This window comes from Podarcis pityusensis, assembly GCF_964106645.2.
Source record: "Podarcis pityusensis genome assembly, chromosome: 3".
NCBI classification, from domain to species: domain Eukaryota; kingdom Metazoa; phylum Chordata; class Lepidosauria; order Squamata; family Lacertidae; genus Podarcis; species Podarcis pityusensis.
Genome location: NC_138026.1, coordinates 61,941,126 through 61,956,976, shown reverse-complemented (window position 1 = coordinate 61,956,976; position 15,851 = coordinate 61,941,126). Strand labels below are relative to the sequence as shown.

Genomic DNA, 15,851 nt, shown 5'->3' with positions numbered 1-15,851 from the left:
AGGCATGAAGATGATGGCCTTTGCTAGTTGTTTTTCTCAGTCATCTGTTTTTGAACATGGAGATTCCATGGTTAATCAGTACAAAAAAAGAAAGAAAGAAAGAAAATCAATTTTCCCCTGTATACCTCTGATTCTCCAAGCCTTGCTAAAGTAAATAATGCTATTAATTTGATCTAGTAGTTCACACTGGCAGCAAATGGATTTTTTCATGTGAATAAAATCTGTATGATAAAGATCTTAAAAGTGTTGTTCCTAGATGTTGACCAAGGAAAAATAAAATGGTTTCACTCTGTGCCTATTATGTATTTATTTATTCTGTCTGTTGACCTTCGAAGTGCCCACAGTGGTTGAAGCTATGTATTTCCTAATAGTATTAACAAACACAAAAAAAACAGTAATAAAATGTTAGCTCAGTAATCTAGTTCCCTTCTCTGGAAGATATTGTCCTTTCCATAAAATTCCAATCAGTAGCACATATACAATTATGAAAATGCTTAAGATTTTATTTCCAAAGTCACATTACTTAAAATACAAAATGTATTTTCTGTTCCATTTCTGAATACACAGGGGTTTCTTAATGTATCAGATAATTTTACATTAAATTATCTGATACATTTCAGGTAATGTATCATTTCAGAAGGGATCCTGGTCTTTTCCTTACATGACCTTTTTAATCACTGCAGAACTCCAATAAAAATAATAAAAAGTCATTGTCAGTATTGGCCATTGGGAAAAGAACCCATTGATACCATATCATTGCCTTTGGAGAGCTCACTTTATAATATAAACAAAACAAAAAACTCAGAGGAGGGGAGGGTTTGATTCACATTTGCTTACTTTTAAATCCCTAATCATACTTGACTAAGTCAGGGCAGATGGGGCTCATCAGTCTGGGAAGATTGCCCCTCTAAGGGAAGGGAAACCCTGATTCTAAACCTCCGCTGCTTTGCAGGATATCTTCAGAAGAAGAAACATGCCAAGAAGTAAACTCCACACAAATTTGGAGTGGAATCCCTAAGACAGTTGGTTGGCACCTTCCAGCAACTCCTGCAGCCAAGCAGGAGTCAAACGTATTGCTCTGATTTCCTTTGGACCACATCAGTAGGCTGAAATGTAGGCAGTAGGCTGAAAGGAATATGACATGAATGGTTCACTCTTTGTCATATTCTGTATATATTAATGGTGTTTCTGCAGGAGTTGATTGCATTTATTGCTCCAAGACAGCAAAGGCAACCTGTGTGTAGCAACAGGTTTCCATTTATGTATCACCTTTTGAGATTTGCCTCAGAGTATTTAAGAGAGAGTTCTGGAAACCCACATAATACATTTAAAGCACTCTTATTTCACTTTAAGAGTCACAGCTCCAACCCTCCAAATAATTCTGGGAACTGTAGTCTGTTAAGGGTCACCTAACATCTCTCAGCTCCATTAACAAACTACAGTTTCCACGATTCTTTTTGTGTGGGCGGGCGTGATTCTTAAGGTGGAACCACAGGGCTTTAAAAGTATGTTGTGGGTGTGACCAGATGCTTTATCTAACTGCAGAAAGTGCACGCACTATGCTTTTGCATCCTGTATTTGCTCCTTAAAAAATTATTGACTGCTGATTAATGGTCTGGAGGTAGAGGCTAAACATAACCAGTATACTGTACTCCCCTTCCTTCAACTGATGATCATCTGTCATATCCAACCTTCTGTCAAGTGGTGGGGTGGATGGGTAGCAAAGTACACAGGGTGCCTTAGGACATCATTATGTACACATAGCCTACCACTGCCAATAAGATGTGGGAAACAAGGCCTGTTGCCCCATAACTATGTAAACTATGTCAACAGCGCGCGCGCGCGCGCACACACACACACACACATATATATATATATATATATATATATATATATATATATTCAGCAGGATGTTTCAGAACTCCCAGAGGGCAATTAGAGAAACACCATGAGCTTTACAAATGCCATTGTTACAATATTAGTAATCATTATTCTATAAAGTAGATCCTGTGGGTCTTTCAGGAAAATGCATTTGACTGGTGTGGCTCCTTCTTTTGTCTGCAGTCCCAGACCACTGACCTGGGAGAGAGCCCCATTAATTTCCATAGATCTTGCTGAGTAAACAGGTATAGAATTGTTGCTGTTAATGACTCCTCCCAGAAGCCTCCTTTTCTCATTCTCCGTATTTAAGTCAGTCAAGGTCTTCTTTGCCTTTAGGAACTTTGCTTACAAGCTTGGTTACAAACCCAAAATCTTACAATTTGACAATCTAGTGCATTATTATTCAAGTGAAAATTGGTCTAGAGTATACATTAAAGGAAAATATATTGAATATTGAATTCTCAGTGCATCTCAGTGCAGAATCACATATTGCACAACCAGTTAAGAAAAGTGTTTCTATAGGTCACCTTGGGGCTTGTCAACCTGTGCACTGCGGGGGGGGGGGGGAGCTGCCATTCGATTCTGATCTGGTGGCTGGAAGTGTATTTTGTCATACAACTGACCTCTTGGCAAAGGCTATAAAGCTCTACAACGGGGATGAGGAATATTACAAAATGCAACCATTATTTGTTTTTTGTTTTTTAAAAATATGTTGGCCCATGAGGCTCAGGGAAGGATTGGCTTTAATTGCAATTCTTGATCTCATATCAGAAAAGAAAGTTTTCTGATTAAAAGACCAGTCAAGCAATAAACCTAAAGCTACATAAACTACCTTTGCTACCCAGTGCTAGCCAGATTTAAGTCTTAGTTCCAAATATGCATATTTATGGTTGCAACCTCATTCTTAGAAACCATTTAGAACATGAATTTCATTAATGAGCAATCTGCTTACAAAAATGATGCAGTTAATCATAGAATCATAGAATCATAGAGTTGGAAGAGACCACAAGGGCCATCGAGTCCAACCCCCTGCCAAGCAGGAAACACCATCAGAGCATTCCTGACATATGGTTGTCAAGCCTCTGCTTAAAGACCTCCAAAGAAGGAGACTCCACCACACTCCTTGGCAGCAAATTCCACTGTCGAACAGCTCTTACTGTCAGGAAGTTCTTCCTAATGTTTAGGTGGAATCTTCTTTCTTGTAGTTTGGATCCATTGCTCCGTGTCCGCTTCTCTGGAGCAGCAGAAAACAACCTTTCTCCCTCCTCTATGTGACATCCTTTTATATATTTGAACATGGCTATCATATCACCCCTTAACCTCCTCGTCTCCAGGCTAAACATGCCCAGCTCCCTTAGCCATTCCTCATAAGGCATCGTTTCCAGGCCTTTGACCATTTTGGTTGCCCTCCTCTGGACACGTTCCAGTTTGTCAGTGTCCTTCTTGAACTGTGGTGCCCAGAACTGGACACAGTACTCCAAGTGAGGTCTGACCAGAGCAGAATACAGTGGCACTATTACTTCCCTTGATATAGATGCTATACTCCTGTTGATGCAGCCCAGAATTGCATTGGCTTTTTTAGCTGCCGCGTCACACTGTTGGCTCATGTCAAGTTTGTGGTCAACCAAGACTCCTAGATCCTTTTCACATGTACTGCTCTCAAGCCAGGTGTCCCCCATTTGTATTTGTGCCTCTCATTTTTTTTGCCCAAGTGCAATACTTTACATTTCTCCCTGTTAAAATTCATCTTGTTTGTTTTGGCCCAGTCCTCTAATCTGTCAAGGTCGTTTTGAAGTGTGATCCTGTCCTCTGGGGTGTTAGCCACCCCTCCCAGTTTGGTGTCATCTGCAAATTTGATCAGGATGCCCTTGAGTCCATCATCCAAGTCGTTGATAAAGATGTTGAATAAGACCGGGCCCAAGACAGAACCCTGTGGCACCCCACTAGTCACTCTTCTCCAGGATGAAGAGGAACCATTGATGAGCACCCTTTGGGTTTGGTCAGTCAGCCAGTTACAAATCCACTGAGTGGTAGCATAGTCAAGACCGCATTTTACCAGCTTCTTTACAAGAATATCATGGGGCACCTTGTCAAATGCCTTGCTGAAATCAAGGTAGGCTACATCCACTGTGTTCCCTTCATCTACCAGGCTTGTAATTCTGTCAAAAAACGAGATCAGGTTAGTCTGACATGACTTATTTTTCTGAAATCCATGCTGACTATTGGTGATCACAGCATTCCTTTCTAGGTGCTCACAGACTGTTTGCTTAATGATCTGCTCCAGAATCTTCCCTGGTATTGATGTCTTACTGACTGGGCGGATTATTTGGGTCCTCTCTTTTCCCCTTTTTGAAAATAGGGACAACATTTGCCCTCCTCCAGTCTTCCGGGACTTCGCCTGCTCTCCAGGAATTCTCAAAGATGACTGCCAGTGGTTCTGAGATCACATCTGCCAGTTCTTTTAATACTCTTGGATGCAGTTCATCTGGCCCTGGAGACTTGAATACATCTAAACTAGCCAAGTATTCTTGTACTATCTCCTTAGTTATTCTGGGCTGTGTTTCCTCTGCTGAATCATTTGCTCCAAATTCTTCAGGTCGGGCATTGTTTTCTTTATCGGAGAAGACTGAGGCAAAGAAGGCATTGAGGAGTTCAGCCCTTTCTGTTTTTTTGGTTTTTTTAAAATAATATTTATTAATTTTCAACCGTTTAAACACAACAAAACAGAAAGACAAAAAAAAGAAAGAACAAAAAAAAGAAAGAAAAGAAAAACATAAAACTAACAAAGCAAGACACCAACCATTTCAAACACAAAACAATTTCAATGTCTTTTCTTTCATTCCCTTATTTCCACGACCTCCTCACACCTCCCTTTTTGTTTTCCACGTCTATTAATTATTTCAGCAATTCCTTTCCATCTTCCTCTGTTTTCTATCCTATAATTATCTTGACATATTCTAGCCTTTTTTCCCCTTTAATACACTGTTAATCTATTTATACTTGATTCCTTATAGCATTTCTGCTAAAGCCATATAACTTCATTCCAACATTTTTCTAACATTCATTATTTTTACAGTATTTCTATAAATAGTCTTAAACTTTTTCCAGTCTTCTTCCACCAACTCTTCTCCCTGGTCTCAGATTTCTGCCAGTCGTTTCCGCCAATTCCATATAGTCCATCAACTTCATCTGCCATTCTTCCCGAATGGATAAATCTTGTGTCTTCCAGTACTTCACAATGAGTATTCTTGCTGCTATTGTTGCATACATGAAACAAATTCTATCCTTCTTTAACACCAATTGGTGAATGCCCAGGAGAAAGGCCTCTGGTTTCTTCGAAAGGGTATATTTAAATACCTTTTTCATTTCGTTATGAATCATCTCCCAGAGTGTCTTAATCCTTGGGCATGTCCACCAAAGGTGAACTCTAATCCTCAAATTCGTCTGTTTTTCTTTAAGTTCAGTCATAGCAAGCGTCAACTTATGTTCATCAAATTGCCTCTGTAGGGCTGGGGCTCTCTTTCTCTTTCTCTGCAGTTGTGTTACTTTACCTTCAGCAGCAACAACTTTTTCCCTGACTTCCTCCACAGTTTGCCATATCAAAATAGGTTCTTGTATCAATGTCTGGGTGGTTTCTGTATTGGTATTATTTATACTTTCTGTGTTTAAGTTAGTTTTAGTAATTGAAACATCCACTTTCGCATTTATCATGTCCATTTTCCTGTGAAGCTGATCCAATGAGTCATTTATCTTATATAATGCAGCCACTAAAGCCTCTTCTGTCGACATTCTCCTGAATTGTTACCAGGTCCTCCCAGACCTTAATGTTTTGTCAGCAGTTGACTGGTCTGTTTTTCCTCTTCCATTTACCATAACACTTAAAAGATTCAAGGTCAGTCCCAGAGTCTCACAGTTTTTAACTTGCAGCTGGAAATTCCCCTAGTCCAGCTCTTGTAAAGCAACCGGTTTCAAAGGCTTCCACTAGGGGGAAACAGTTTCTATTTGTAATAGTCAATAGTATCCTCTTTTAAACAATCCAAAGTTAGTTTCAAATTAGTTTCAATTTTCAGTTACTTTTACTCCTTTTTAAAGCAGCCGGAGACAGTAGAAACAATGTATTTCTCTTAATTAACTCGCTGTCAATGAACATTCTAAACGCTATCAATGAACATTCCAAAAGACGTCAGTCCTACTAGCAGCCCGTTTCCAGGGTCAGAGCGGCGGTGTTTTAAGTCTCTTCTCTCTCTCCCGCAGGCATACTCAATCCGCAACTTCCCCCTCTCTTCTCCTGCCTCCAAGAGGGGGTTTAATGTTCTTTACCGTTGGAAATTTGATCTTTTACAAAAGACCTTCCAGGACTCCAGCTTGCAACATCATTGCCTCAGTCTATTTACAAAAGGGGAAGGCGGAGTTCCTGTTTTGAACCTCCCCGTTACGGTACCAAATTAAACATTTAGAAATCCAATTCTTCCGCTTCAGTTCTACTCACGGGTAATTACTTTAAAGTCCACAGGAAAAGGTCAGCGCTCTCCGGCAACAGCTATGCGGCTTCGCTCCGTGGAAGAAGCAGACGATTCGATGCACCGCGCCGCTCACCCCACGTCGCTCCGGAGCCCCAAAAACCGGGGTTCCCCGCGAGTGGGGGAGTCGCAAAAGGTGCCCGCCGAATCCCACGTTCACAGGCTTCTCCTGCCTGTGATTTTAATGGGTCTCCGCCTTCGCCGTTGTGGCCAGACCCAGATTCCCATGGAGCGGATTAATTAATTAATCAATTCCTCCCGGTCAGAGGAATTCTGCCATTACCGGAGGCGCCTCCCCGGAAGTCTGAGTTCAGCCCTTTCTGTGTCCCCTGTTTGCATTTCACCATCTTCTCCTCTGAGTGACCCCACTGTTTCTTTGTTCTTCCTTTTGCTACGAACATACCCATAAAAGCCTTTTTTGTTGCTTTTAACCTCTCTAGCAAGCCTGAGTTCATTCTGTGCTTTAGCTTTTCTGACTTTGTGTCTACACGTGCTGGCTATTTGTTTGAATTCCTCTTTGGTGGTTTCCCCCCTTTTCCATTTTTGGGACACATCCTTTTTTAATCTTAACTCAGTTAAAGGTTCTTTAGATAGCCACCCTGGCTTCTTTAGGCACCTTCCATGTTTCCGTCTCACTGGTATTGCCTGAAGTTGTGCTTTTACTATCTCCCTCTTAACAAACTCCCAGCCATCATGAACTCCCTTTCCTTTTAGTATTACTGTCCATGGGATCTCACCCAGCACTTCCCTAAGTTTTATGAAGTCGGCTTTCTTAAAGTCAAGAAATTGAGTCCTAGTATGCTTGGCTGCTCCTTTCCGCTGTATAGTAAACTTCAGAAGAGCATGATCACTCGCGCCTAATGATCCTTCCACTTCTACCCCACTAACCAGGTCATCAACATTGGTTAGGACCAGATCTAATGGCTGTTCCTCTTGTTGCTTCTCCCACTTTCTGGACAATGAAGTTGTCTGCAAGGCCAGTGAGGAATCTGTTTGACCTTATGCTCTTGGCTGAGTTTGACATCCAACAAATATCCGGGTAATTGAAGTCCCCCATTACTACTATCTCCCTTCCTTTTGCATGCTTGGCCATCTGTTCCAGGAAGGCATCATCGATGTCCTCCGTTTGGCTTGGGGATCTATAGTAAACTCCCACAATGAGGTCACTGTTATTCTTCTCTCCCTTAATTTTGACCCAAATGCTCTCACTTTGGCTTTGAGGTTCTAAATCTTGGATCTCTTCACAGGTATACACATCCCTGACATATAACGCCACTCCTCCTCCTTTCTTGTCTGGTCTGTTTCTCTGAAATAGATTGTATCCCCCCATTATTACATTCCAATCGTGGGACTTATCCCACCAGGTTTCAGTGATGCCTATTATGTCATATTTAGTTTGCTGTACCAAGAGCTCAAGCTCATCTTGTTTATTTCCCATGCTTTGCGCATTAGTGTACAGACATTGAAGTCCATTAATCATTCCCCCGTGTCTCTTATTTAAGGATTTTTTCCTCCCACCACTCGGTGGTGGGAGGAAGTTAGCCTTGTTACAGTTAGCCTTGTTACTCATTGTTTCAGCGGTTTTCAGTTGCGCATGATAAAAGTTAAGTAACAAACATTTGTCTTTCATTCAATTATGCCTTAATTTCTGTAAGCCATGGAATGAGTTCTTTTATTGGGGGGGGTGGAATTCTGCTGTTTTTGCACTCATCCTGATTGCACCATCTAAAAAGACAAAAATGCTGGGATTTGTAGAGCAGGTGAAATTTAAAATGAAGAATTTCCAAACACTACAATACTTCGAAGGCTAAATTAAGTTTGGGGAGAGGGGGAGGGGGAGGGGAAAAGAGAGAGTTATCTCTGCTAGGAATGAAGGTCTAACAAGAATTGGCTACATAATTCATTTCAATGGGTTCTTGTCTCAGCCGTTTACCTCTAGGTTCAGGCAAAACATCTCTCTTGGGCAGAGTGGAGCACAGTGACAAGTCACCAACCTCAAACCAAAGGATGGAATTAAAATGTATCTGATGCCCATGCTAAAAGAACAAGTTTGTCTTTCCCGTATCCCACTTCTAATATTTAAATATAATATGATGTTTGAAGAATTCTGATTCTCCATTTGTCAGTTGCAAGCTATAACTTTGGCACACAACCTAAGGAACGCATATGCAGTAACTTCCTACTGTCTTCTATAAAAGGAAACATTTCTCCATAGTCATAGGGGGTGCCTTTAAATTACCTGTTTATTGAGCACTCATTGGTTGCAGGGGGGTTAGACAGCATTGTCTATCTGCTGAGTAATTCATTTTGTGGAGGGTGTTAGGTGACATTTCCATTCCATTTCCCCGACATTTTCCCTATTGCAAAAAGTCAGATGTTCAGAGAAAGCGGGTTTGTCGCTCAATACCTCCCAGTCAGCTGTAATTGCACAACCTGAATTTGCTGGTATATGATTGACTCCCACCCCAAAATAGCAGCAGTCTGGAAGCGCCTTGAGATTCTCCCACTGTTTGAATGAAATGTTGCTCTCCATGTAGAAGGCAATCGGGGAGGCTTGGAAAGGGTCCATCTCTGGGTTGTGTTGGGGTGCAGTGGTTGCAGCACCATGGAGAGCAATAGTACCCCGACACAATTTGGTGGTGAACCCTTTGCAAGACTGAGAAACATCACATTTTAAAACTGGGGGAGGAAAGTCTCCACTTGGCACCAAAGTAACATCACAGTAGGTGCCAGGCTCCATAGTCAAGGCACCGCTACAGAGAAAACTCTGTACCAAATAGCCACCCATCAAACATCCAAAGGTGGACACCCAGGGTTGTCACTAATGCTAGTCCTACTCAGAGTAGACTCATTGAAGTTAATGTACACAACTAGCTTAGGAGCTACTCCTACAAGAGAAGCATTGGAGTAGCAAGGAATGGCATTGGATACAACCCCCAAAGAATAGTCTCTGTTCTTAGGGTAAAGGCATGGCCATGCATCTTGAGCTTCCAGATGCACAAGAGGCCTACCATGGTTTTGAGTCTCAAGGGCCACATGTTTCCACCCACCTCTAAGAGATCTGCTGTGCCCATGCAGGCTATGAAATTGCAGACCAGGTATCTAATGAATCCATAAAACTGTAGTTTCTGGGATTTTAACTTTGACTCCGTTTAAATTAAACATTTATCAAACAGCTTTCACTAATGTTCTTCCAAGCACGCTGAGCTTATTTACACAAGCCTTTTAAATTTATATCTATTTATAGTCCCCAAATTATTTACTTTATGTGAAGAGAACACTTGGTTCTTTACAGGACATCCCTTCTTCCTTTGCCCTTTTTATTTTTATTCCAAGATCATTATCTGTGGGAATTTGACAGAAAAGAATGTCAGAAATGAGTGATACTGAAATTTGTGGAGGACTTTGCTTTGAGGGGACACCAGCAGAACATTCACTGCTTCATTTCTCTTTTCATTTGCCTTTCCAAAATGATTGGTGCATGGGTACAGATTTAGCCCTACAAACTGGGAGATGCCACACAATTGTTGAGTAGAGTGTTGCAGAACCAGGGCGATTTTAAGATTTTGTTTAAAAACTTTGATGTTTCATGTAGCCATTATTTTCATGCAAAAAGAAAAAAAAAGTTGAAATGTCACAGTCCTGATGTCATCAATTTGACCTAGGTCTTCGCTAATTTAGATGTGTCCTCTTATAACAGTTTAACATTGGTCATCCAGGGGACATCTTCCAAATTAATGCTTTTTTGGAGAATCCATTCAGATGACATATTGCATGTGTATATGTGTTTCTTCAACCGTTTACTAGAACTATCTCCCTAGTGCCATATCTTCTTTTTCCTGCCTCTGGTTCTGTTCCTTGTTAATTACACAAATAGCAGATTAGGAAATTGGATTTTACAAGGTGAGATGATTTATTTATAGAGTAAGCACTTAGTGTTTCTCTTACCTTTCTTGAAGGTCCCCCATAGCTGCTGTTATAGAACGGTTATCTTCTTTCTTTTCAGACCCAGAACCCAATTTTAACCCAAATATGCATTTGGGGACTCCTTTATTAATCATTTACTATGGTGATAGTGCACCTGTTGTGACCCATCTTGGATCAGACCACAACCCACAAGTGGGTCCCAACCCACCAGTTGAAGGCCAATGTTCTAGGAGGCTATGGAGAGGACACCATTTGGCTAAAATTGGGGGGAATCAGGTGGGGAACCTTGTAGAAGTCCCTCTACATTTTTCTCCTTAACTCAAGACCAAAAAAAAATAAGTAATAAGACCCAGAATCTCCTTGTGATTCTACAACACATTACATCAGAGATGGAGAACATGTAGCCTTCCAAATGTCATTGGACTCCATCTCCCATCAGTCTGAGCCAGCATGGACAATGGTCACCGTTGGTGAGAGTTGTGACTCAACAGCATCCAACAATATCTGGATAGGACAATTTTGGCTAGCCCTGATTTAGGCACAGAATAGCACCTCAGCCACTAGACAAGAAACTATTTTCACCGTTTCAGCTCTTCTCATTCTATGATATGTGGATAATGATATTGGCATCACAATGCCTCTGTAAAGATTCCTAAGGATCAGTTCACATGCATGAAAATCACTTGATTAATCAACACTGGGTGACTTTTAGGTAAATATGTGAACTGGTTCTAGTTGTTTCCTCAGGTGAGATGAAATTTCTATGTATGAGCGTGAATCTATGGTGGCTTATATATGAACATGCATCAGGCATGTTTGCATTCTCCCATAACATCATCTCTTCCCATACTTCAGACAGTTTATTCATGCCACAGGTCATCTTTACAACTGTCTTCAAATTCCCACCTCAGTTGTCACAAAAAACATTCAACTCTGTAATAACAGTGCTTAGATAACCTGTACTTGACCTGTCTTTGGACAGCAATGATTATCCATGCAAGATGATTTTGAAAGATAATACAGAGCGATGTAGATGGTCTCTGTTAAGACATCTAACGTGAAGCTAGCTGTGTCTAGAATATTTTTCTTTTTTTCCATACATCATTGAATTTCATTGTAGAGAACATGCTGAAGTCCTTTCATGCCAGTACTGTGTGCAGTTAGTGCATTTCCATTAGAATCATACTGTTTTTGATTGGGGAGAATATAGCAATGCTCTCATGGGAGAGGAGCATTTCAGGTGTAAAAGAGGATTTGTTATAAAGAAAGTGATTATAATGGGATTTAATGTAATTGAAAGTCAAGGTACAGTAGCTATGCTCTGTATCACTAGCAGTATTAAAGTTTTCATTGAATGTGGATTAGATCTCCCTATGTAAACAGGAAACAAGGAGCCCCAGAATTAATCTCTAATACGTCGTACAGATTTAGTGCTTCGAGAAATAAAATCATGTAGAGAAACTTTAATACAGCCTTCTGTATTCTCTGGCCGATAAAATGGGATTATTAGTGCTCTACCTTACAGGCTTGTAAGGACAAAGGAGATGATCGCAAAGCACTTTAGACACTGAAAATGTTATAGAAATGTTGTCATGAATAATTAGCTAAAAACAGCAGCCCGGGGAATGTGTTGGAAGATCAAGATAAAATTAATCTTTCAAGCTTAAAATTCCCCCCAAATGTTAACATTCCTGGTGTTTCTTTGTTGAACACATTCAGTGTTGAGAGGATCAATTTCTGACGGTGTTCTTAAAGGGCAGAAAAAGAGAGAATAATATTGCTGTGAGTTCTATGTGTCAATGACTATTGTTTGTTCCTAGCTTCTGTTTAATCTTCACTACAGAGGAGAAGCCCTATGTAGCTAAACTCTCTTCTAATGAGATCATTATTTTCTAACTCCCCTTTCAAATGAATGTCCTTTTACATAGCAAAGCTGCAGCGCTTGGGTTTTAGAACAGTGCTACCTTTTATCTCGCCAACATAAGAAGTACTTAAGGAAAGGACAAGAAGGGTCAAGAAGGAAATGTATGTGGCATACATTGCGCTGCCTGGCAGGCAAGACTGGGATACAAAGGAAGAAGTTCATGGTAACAAGACTGCCCATCATTATGAGCAGAAGGGTTGGGAGAAAACGGAATCTTGTGATCAGCTTAGCTCAGAATTCCTCAAAATTGCACAATAAAGGATTGTAGGCTGAGCTCATTTCAAGGCACGGCTACATGGGAGCTTGCTACACTCTGTGCTCTGCATTTCAGAATGCTACAGAGACATTGGAAGACTTCATCACATCCACACCATACATCCAAAGCACATAGCTTCCTCCAAAGAAATCCTAGGAGCTGTGGTTTGTTAAGCGTGCTGGGAATTACAGTTCTGTGAGAAGCAAATTACAGTGCCCAAAATTCTTTGGGGAAAGTCATACACTTTAAATGTATAGTGTGGATGTGACATCTTCTCCATTATCAACTTCAGAGCCTGTGCACAACCTGTTTCCATGTGTTGGCCAGTGAGCGGCAAGGATTCATGCCTGCTATGTATCAGTGTGCCATTTGTGCACTTTGTGGATGGTGGAGACAAGAGACAATAAAGTACATGATCTTTAGAGGAATTGGATGCTGTCGAAGACATGTATATGACTTTTAGAACCACGAGCTCTCCCAGGAAGAGATAAATCACAGAGTTGCAGGATGGAAATAGGGCCCAAGACATTTTGCCGCCTGACACAAAACAGCAACAGAACCTGCCCTCCCTCTCCTCTCTCTCCACTTAATCTCTTCAGATCCTCAAACCCTTGAGCAAATTTAGGGAAGCACACAGAGGGAGGGGGGGGAGTTCTGTTGCACAAATCTAAAGCACTGCACAGAGTGAACTATTCACTGGATACTACCCAATATGTTGACTCCTTTTTGACATCAGGAAAGTTGCTTTTTTATTGAATCACTATTTCTATATTTTAAAAAAATAAACAATTGACATAGGATGAAAGGAAGCAAGAAGCCTTTTATCGCCAAATGGCATAGCTACCAGTTCTACCATCCATGCTCTACAGAATCAGTATGCCTGTGAAAACAAGTCTCTTGGAATCGACACGGGTGAGAACTATTGCGATCCTGTTCTGCATGAGGGCTCCTTGGAGCCATCCAGCTGTTCACTTTTAGGAACCGGATAGTAGACTAGATGGACCTTTGGTGATCCAGTAGAGCTCTTGATTTCTTAGTGGAGTTGGCCTGGCCTGGCTGTTTTGGCTGTCTCTTTCAGCAACACATATGTTGGTGGTGGTGTTTTGTGTTCATGGTTAGATTTATTTCATACGGAGTACAATATTAATCATAAATTGTGCCTATATCATACAAGTCAGCACTTAATTAACTTTGTAATTTGTATTGAATTAAGCATTTGGCTGTGTCAATATTTGCCCACATATAGGTAGAGATGGAACAGGAATGAATTCAGTCCACTTTTCTCAGCAAACTAACCCCATTTGTCACCCCAGAACTTGCTTTGTAGATCTGATCACAACTCCCAGTCAAATGATACCCCCAGATTTTGCGGTGCAGTTTGGGTGTGCAAAAGTAAGCATTTTATGGTTACCATTTGTACCAAATGTGTGTTTTATCGGAAAATGCACTGAAAAACACATATTTTGAGGGAAATGCATAGGAAAATGTGTACAGTAATGTGTGTCAGTGTGTGTCTTAATATGTGTAATTCCAAAAAAAAAAATTCCACAGAGGACAAGATGGACCTGTGATTGAGTGGCCGCAAAAGTAAAACAAAATAGTCTTAGGCTGATCCATAGGAGCCAACTCCTAGGAGCCGAGATCCCTTTCACCCCCATAAAATATTTGAGGGGGCTGCCCTCCCTCAAGTTGATGGGCATTGCCATTCAAATGTTGTGTGTGCCTCAGGTCTTGTGATCTTACATGCCCCCCCCCTATTTTATTTAAGTTGGCACATCTGGGCTGATTTGTCAATCCCTACTTGTAAGGCCTTGGTTTAGGATTGACCTCATAAAGGCAGGGGCAAGAGAACTTAGGAACTCCTTCCCAGGGGTATTAATATCCCACACCGAAATCAGGATCTGGCAGCCTGAATCCTAGACTGCAGTCCTGAAATTACTGTGTGATTCTGCAGTGTGCTGAATTTGGGAGTTGTTCTATGTCCTCTCCCTGATAGCTGCTCCCAGGCATCAAAATTAGGGTTAGTAATTAGAGTTTCCTTTCTAGGAAAAAAAAGCTCTCCAGAAAGCAATGGAAGCCCCAAGAATGATATGAGAGAGAGAGAGAGAGAGAGAGAGAGAGAGAGAGAGAGAGAGACTGCTCCCTTCCCCCATCTTACCATTCTGATACAACAGCATTCCTTCCTCATTCCACAGCAGAGATAGAAGATTGAAATTCTTTGCAAGGAAGGTCATCCCTTCATAGCCAAATGCCTGTTTGTTTTGCCAGTCCCCTCCAGCAACCCGCAAGCATAACAAGTATTGGAAAAAACAGAGGCCATCCTTCACTTATTAATGTGTTTATTAGGCAACAGACTGCTTTCCAACAACATTTCCACAAATCACTTAACAACTCATTTGATGTGCTCAGCAGCAATCCAACAGAGCCTGGTGCAAAACACCGCAAGTCACATACTGTTCACTATCAGAATGTGCCTCGCTTCAAAGAATGCCATCAAGTACTTTTAACATTAAAATATTATCTATTGACTCACCATTGTTTGTACTGATACACTACAAGAACAACAATTTTCCCCCTTGAAGTGTTTGCCATTATCCTGCTGTTGTTTAGCAGCTTAAAGCTAAAATAAATAAATATCACAGGATGTCCAGGGAAAGATATTCTGAACAGCCCCCATTAGATGTGCTGAAGGCTATCTAGCCCTTTTCTGGAAGCTGTTAAGGAGAGGTCTTTGGGCTGCAGGAGGATTCCAGAAAACACATTCTCAAATCAGCTTCCTGAATTCCTAAAGAAGTTTCCCATCCTCACTCCTCTGAGGATCATAGCAATTGCAGCACCTGACAGACAGACAGAACATCTCATTCCCTTTTCCTGCTTCCAGGCATTCACGGCTGTCATCTATACTCCAGCCGTCATTGGCCCCTGCTACTCTTGGCTACTCAAGCTTGTGTCAGGCTTGAGTCTGTACTCCGTGCTCTTTCTTGCCAGAGCAATAATATTTACTACAATCATATATTTTTGTCATTCCTCCAAAGAGCTCAGTGCAGCTTTCCTTTGATTCTCAGATAGTCTCCTATCCAGGCTATGCAGAGTTTCTTAATTTCAGTGCCAGAACTGTGTCACTGGCCTTCAAACCCTTCTCTGTGTTGTGAGCCTGGAAATTGGCTTTTATATAACTGGCTGATCAACTTTAAGGTTGAAACTCCATCCGTGGAGCTTCCCACAACCTTTGCTTTGTTTTTCAGACTTCCAGCTTCTATCCCCACATCTGTTCTCACCTCCCTCAGCGTCTCCCAAACACCATTCCTAATTTATCATTGTTCCATCTCATATCCACTATTCC

General features: G+C 41.2%; 1 protein-coding gene across 10 annotated transcripts in view; it reads right to left on the bottom strand.

The window, feature by feature from the left end:
- Positions 1-15,851, bottom strand: part of LOC308473893 (uncharacterized protein) — a 111,382-nt gene that overhangs the window by 85,821 nt on the left and 9,710 nt on the right. For 4 of the 10 annotated variants that reach the window (XR_013984361.1, XM_080999798.1, XM_080999799.1 and 1 more), the window contains exon 1: positions 14,667-14,761. The exons of the other annotated variants lie outside the window; for them this stretch is intronic. Coding sequence is in view for 3 of the 4 variants with exons in the window: in XM_080999798.1 (XP_080855924.1) it covers positions 14,667-14,696 (30 nt within the window). In the remaining variant the exon portion in view is untranslated. Of the gene's footprint in view, positions 1-14,666; positions 14,762-15,851 lie in introns of those variants that run through there. 10 annotated transcript variants of the gene reach the window in all.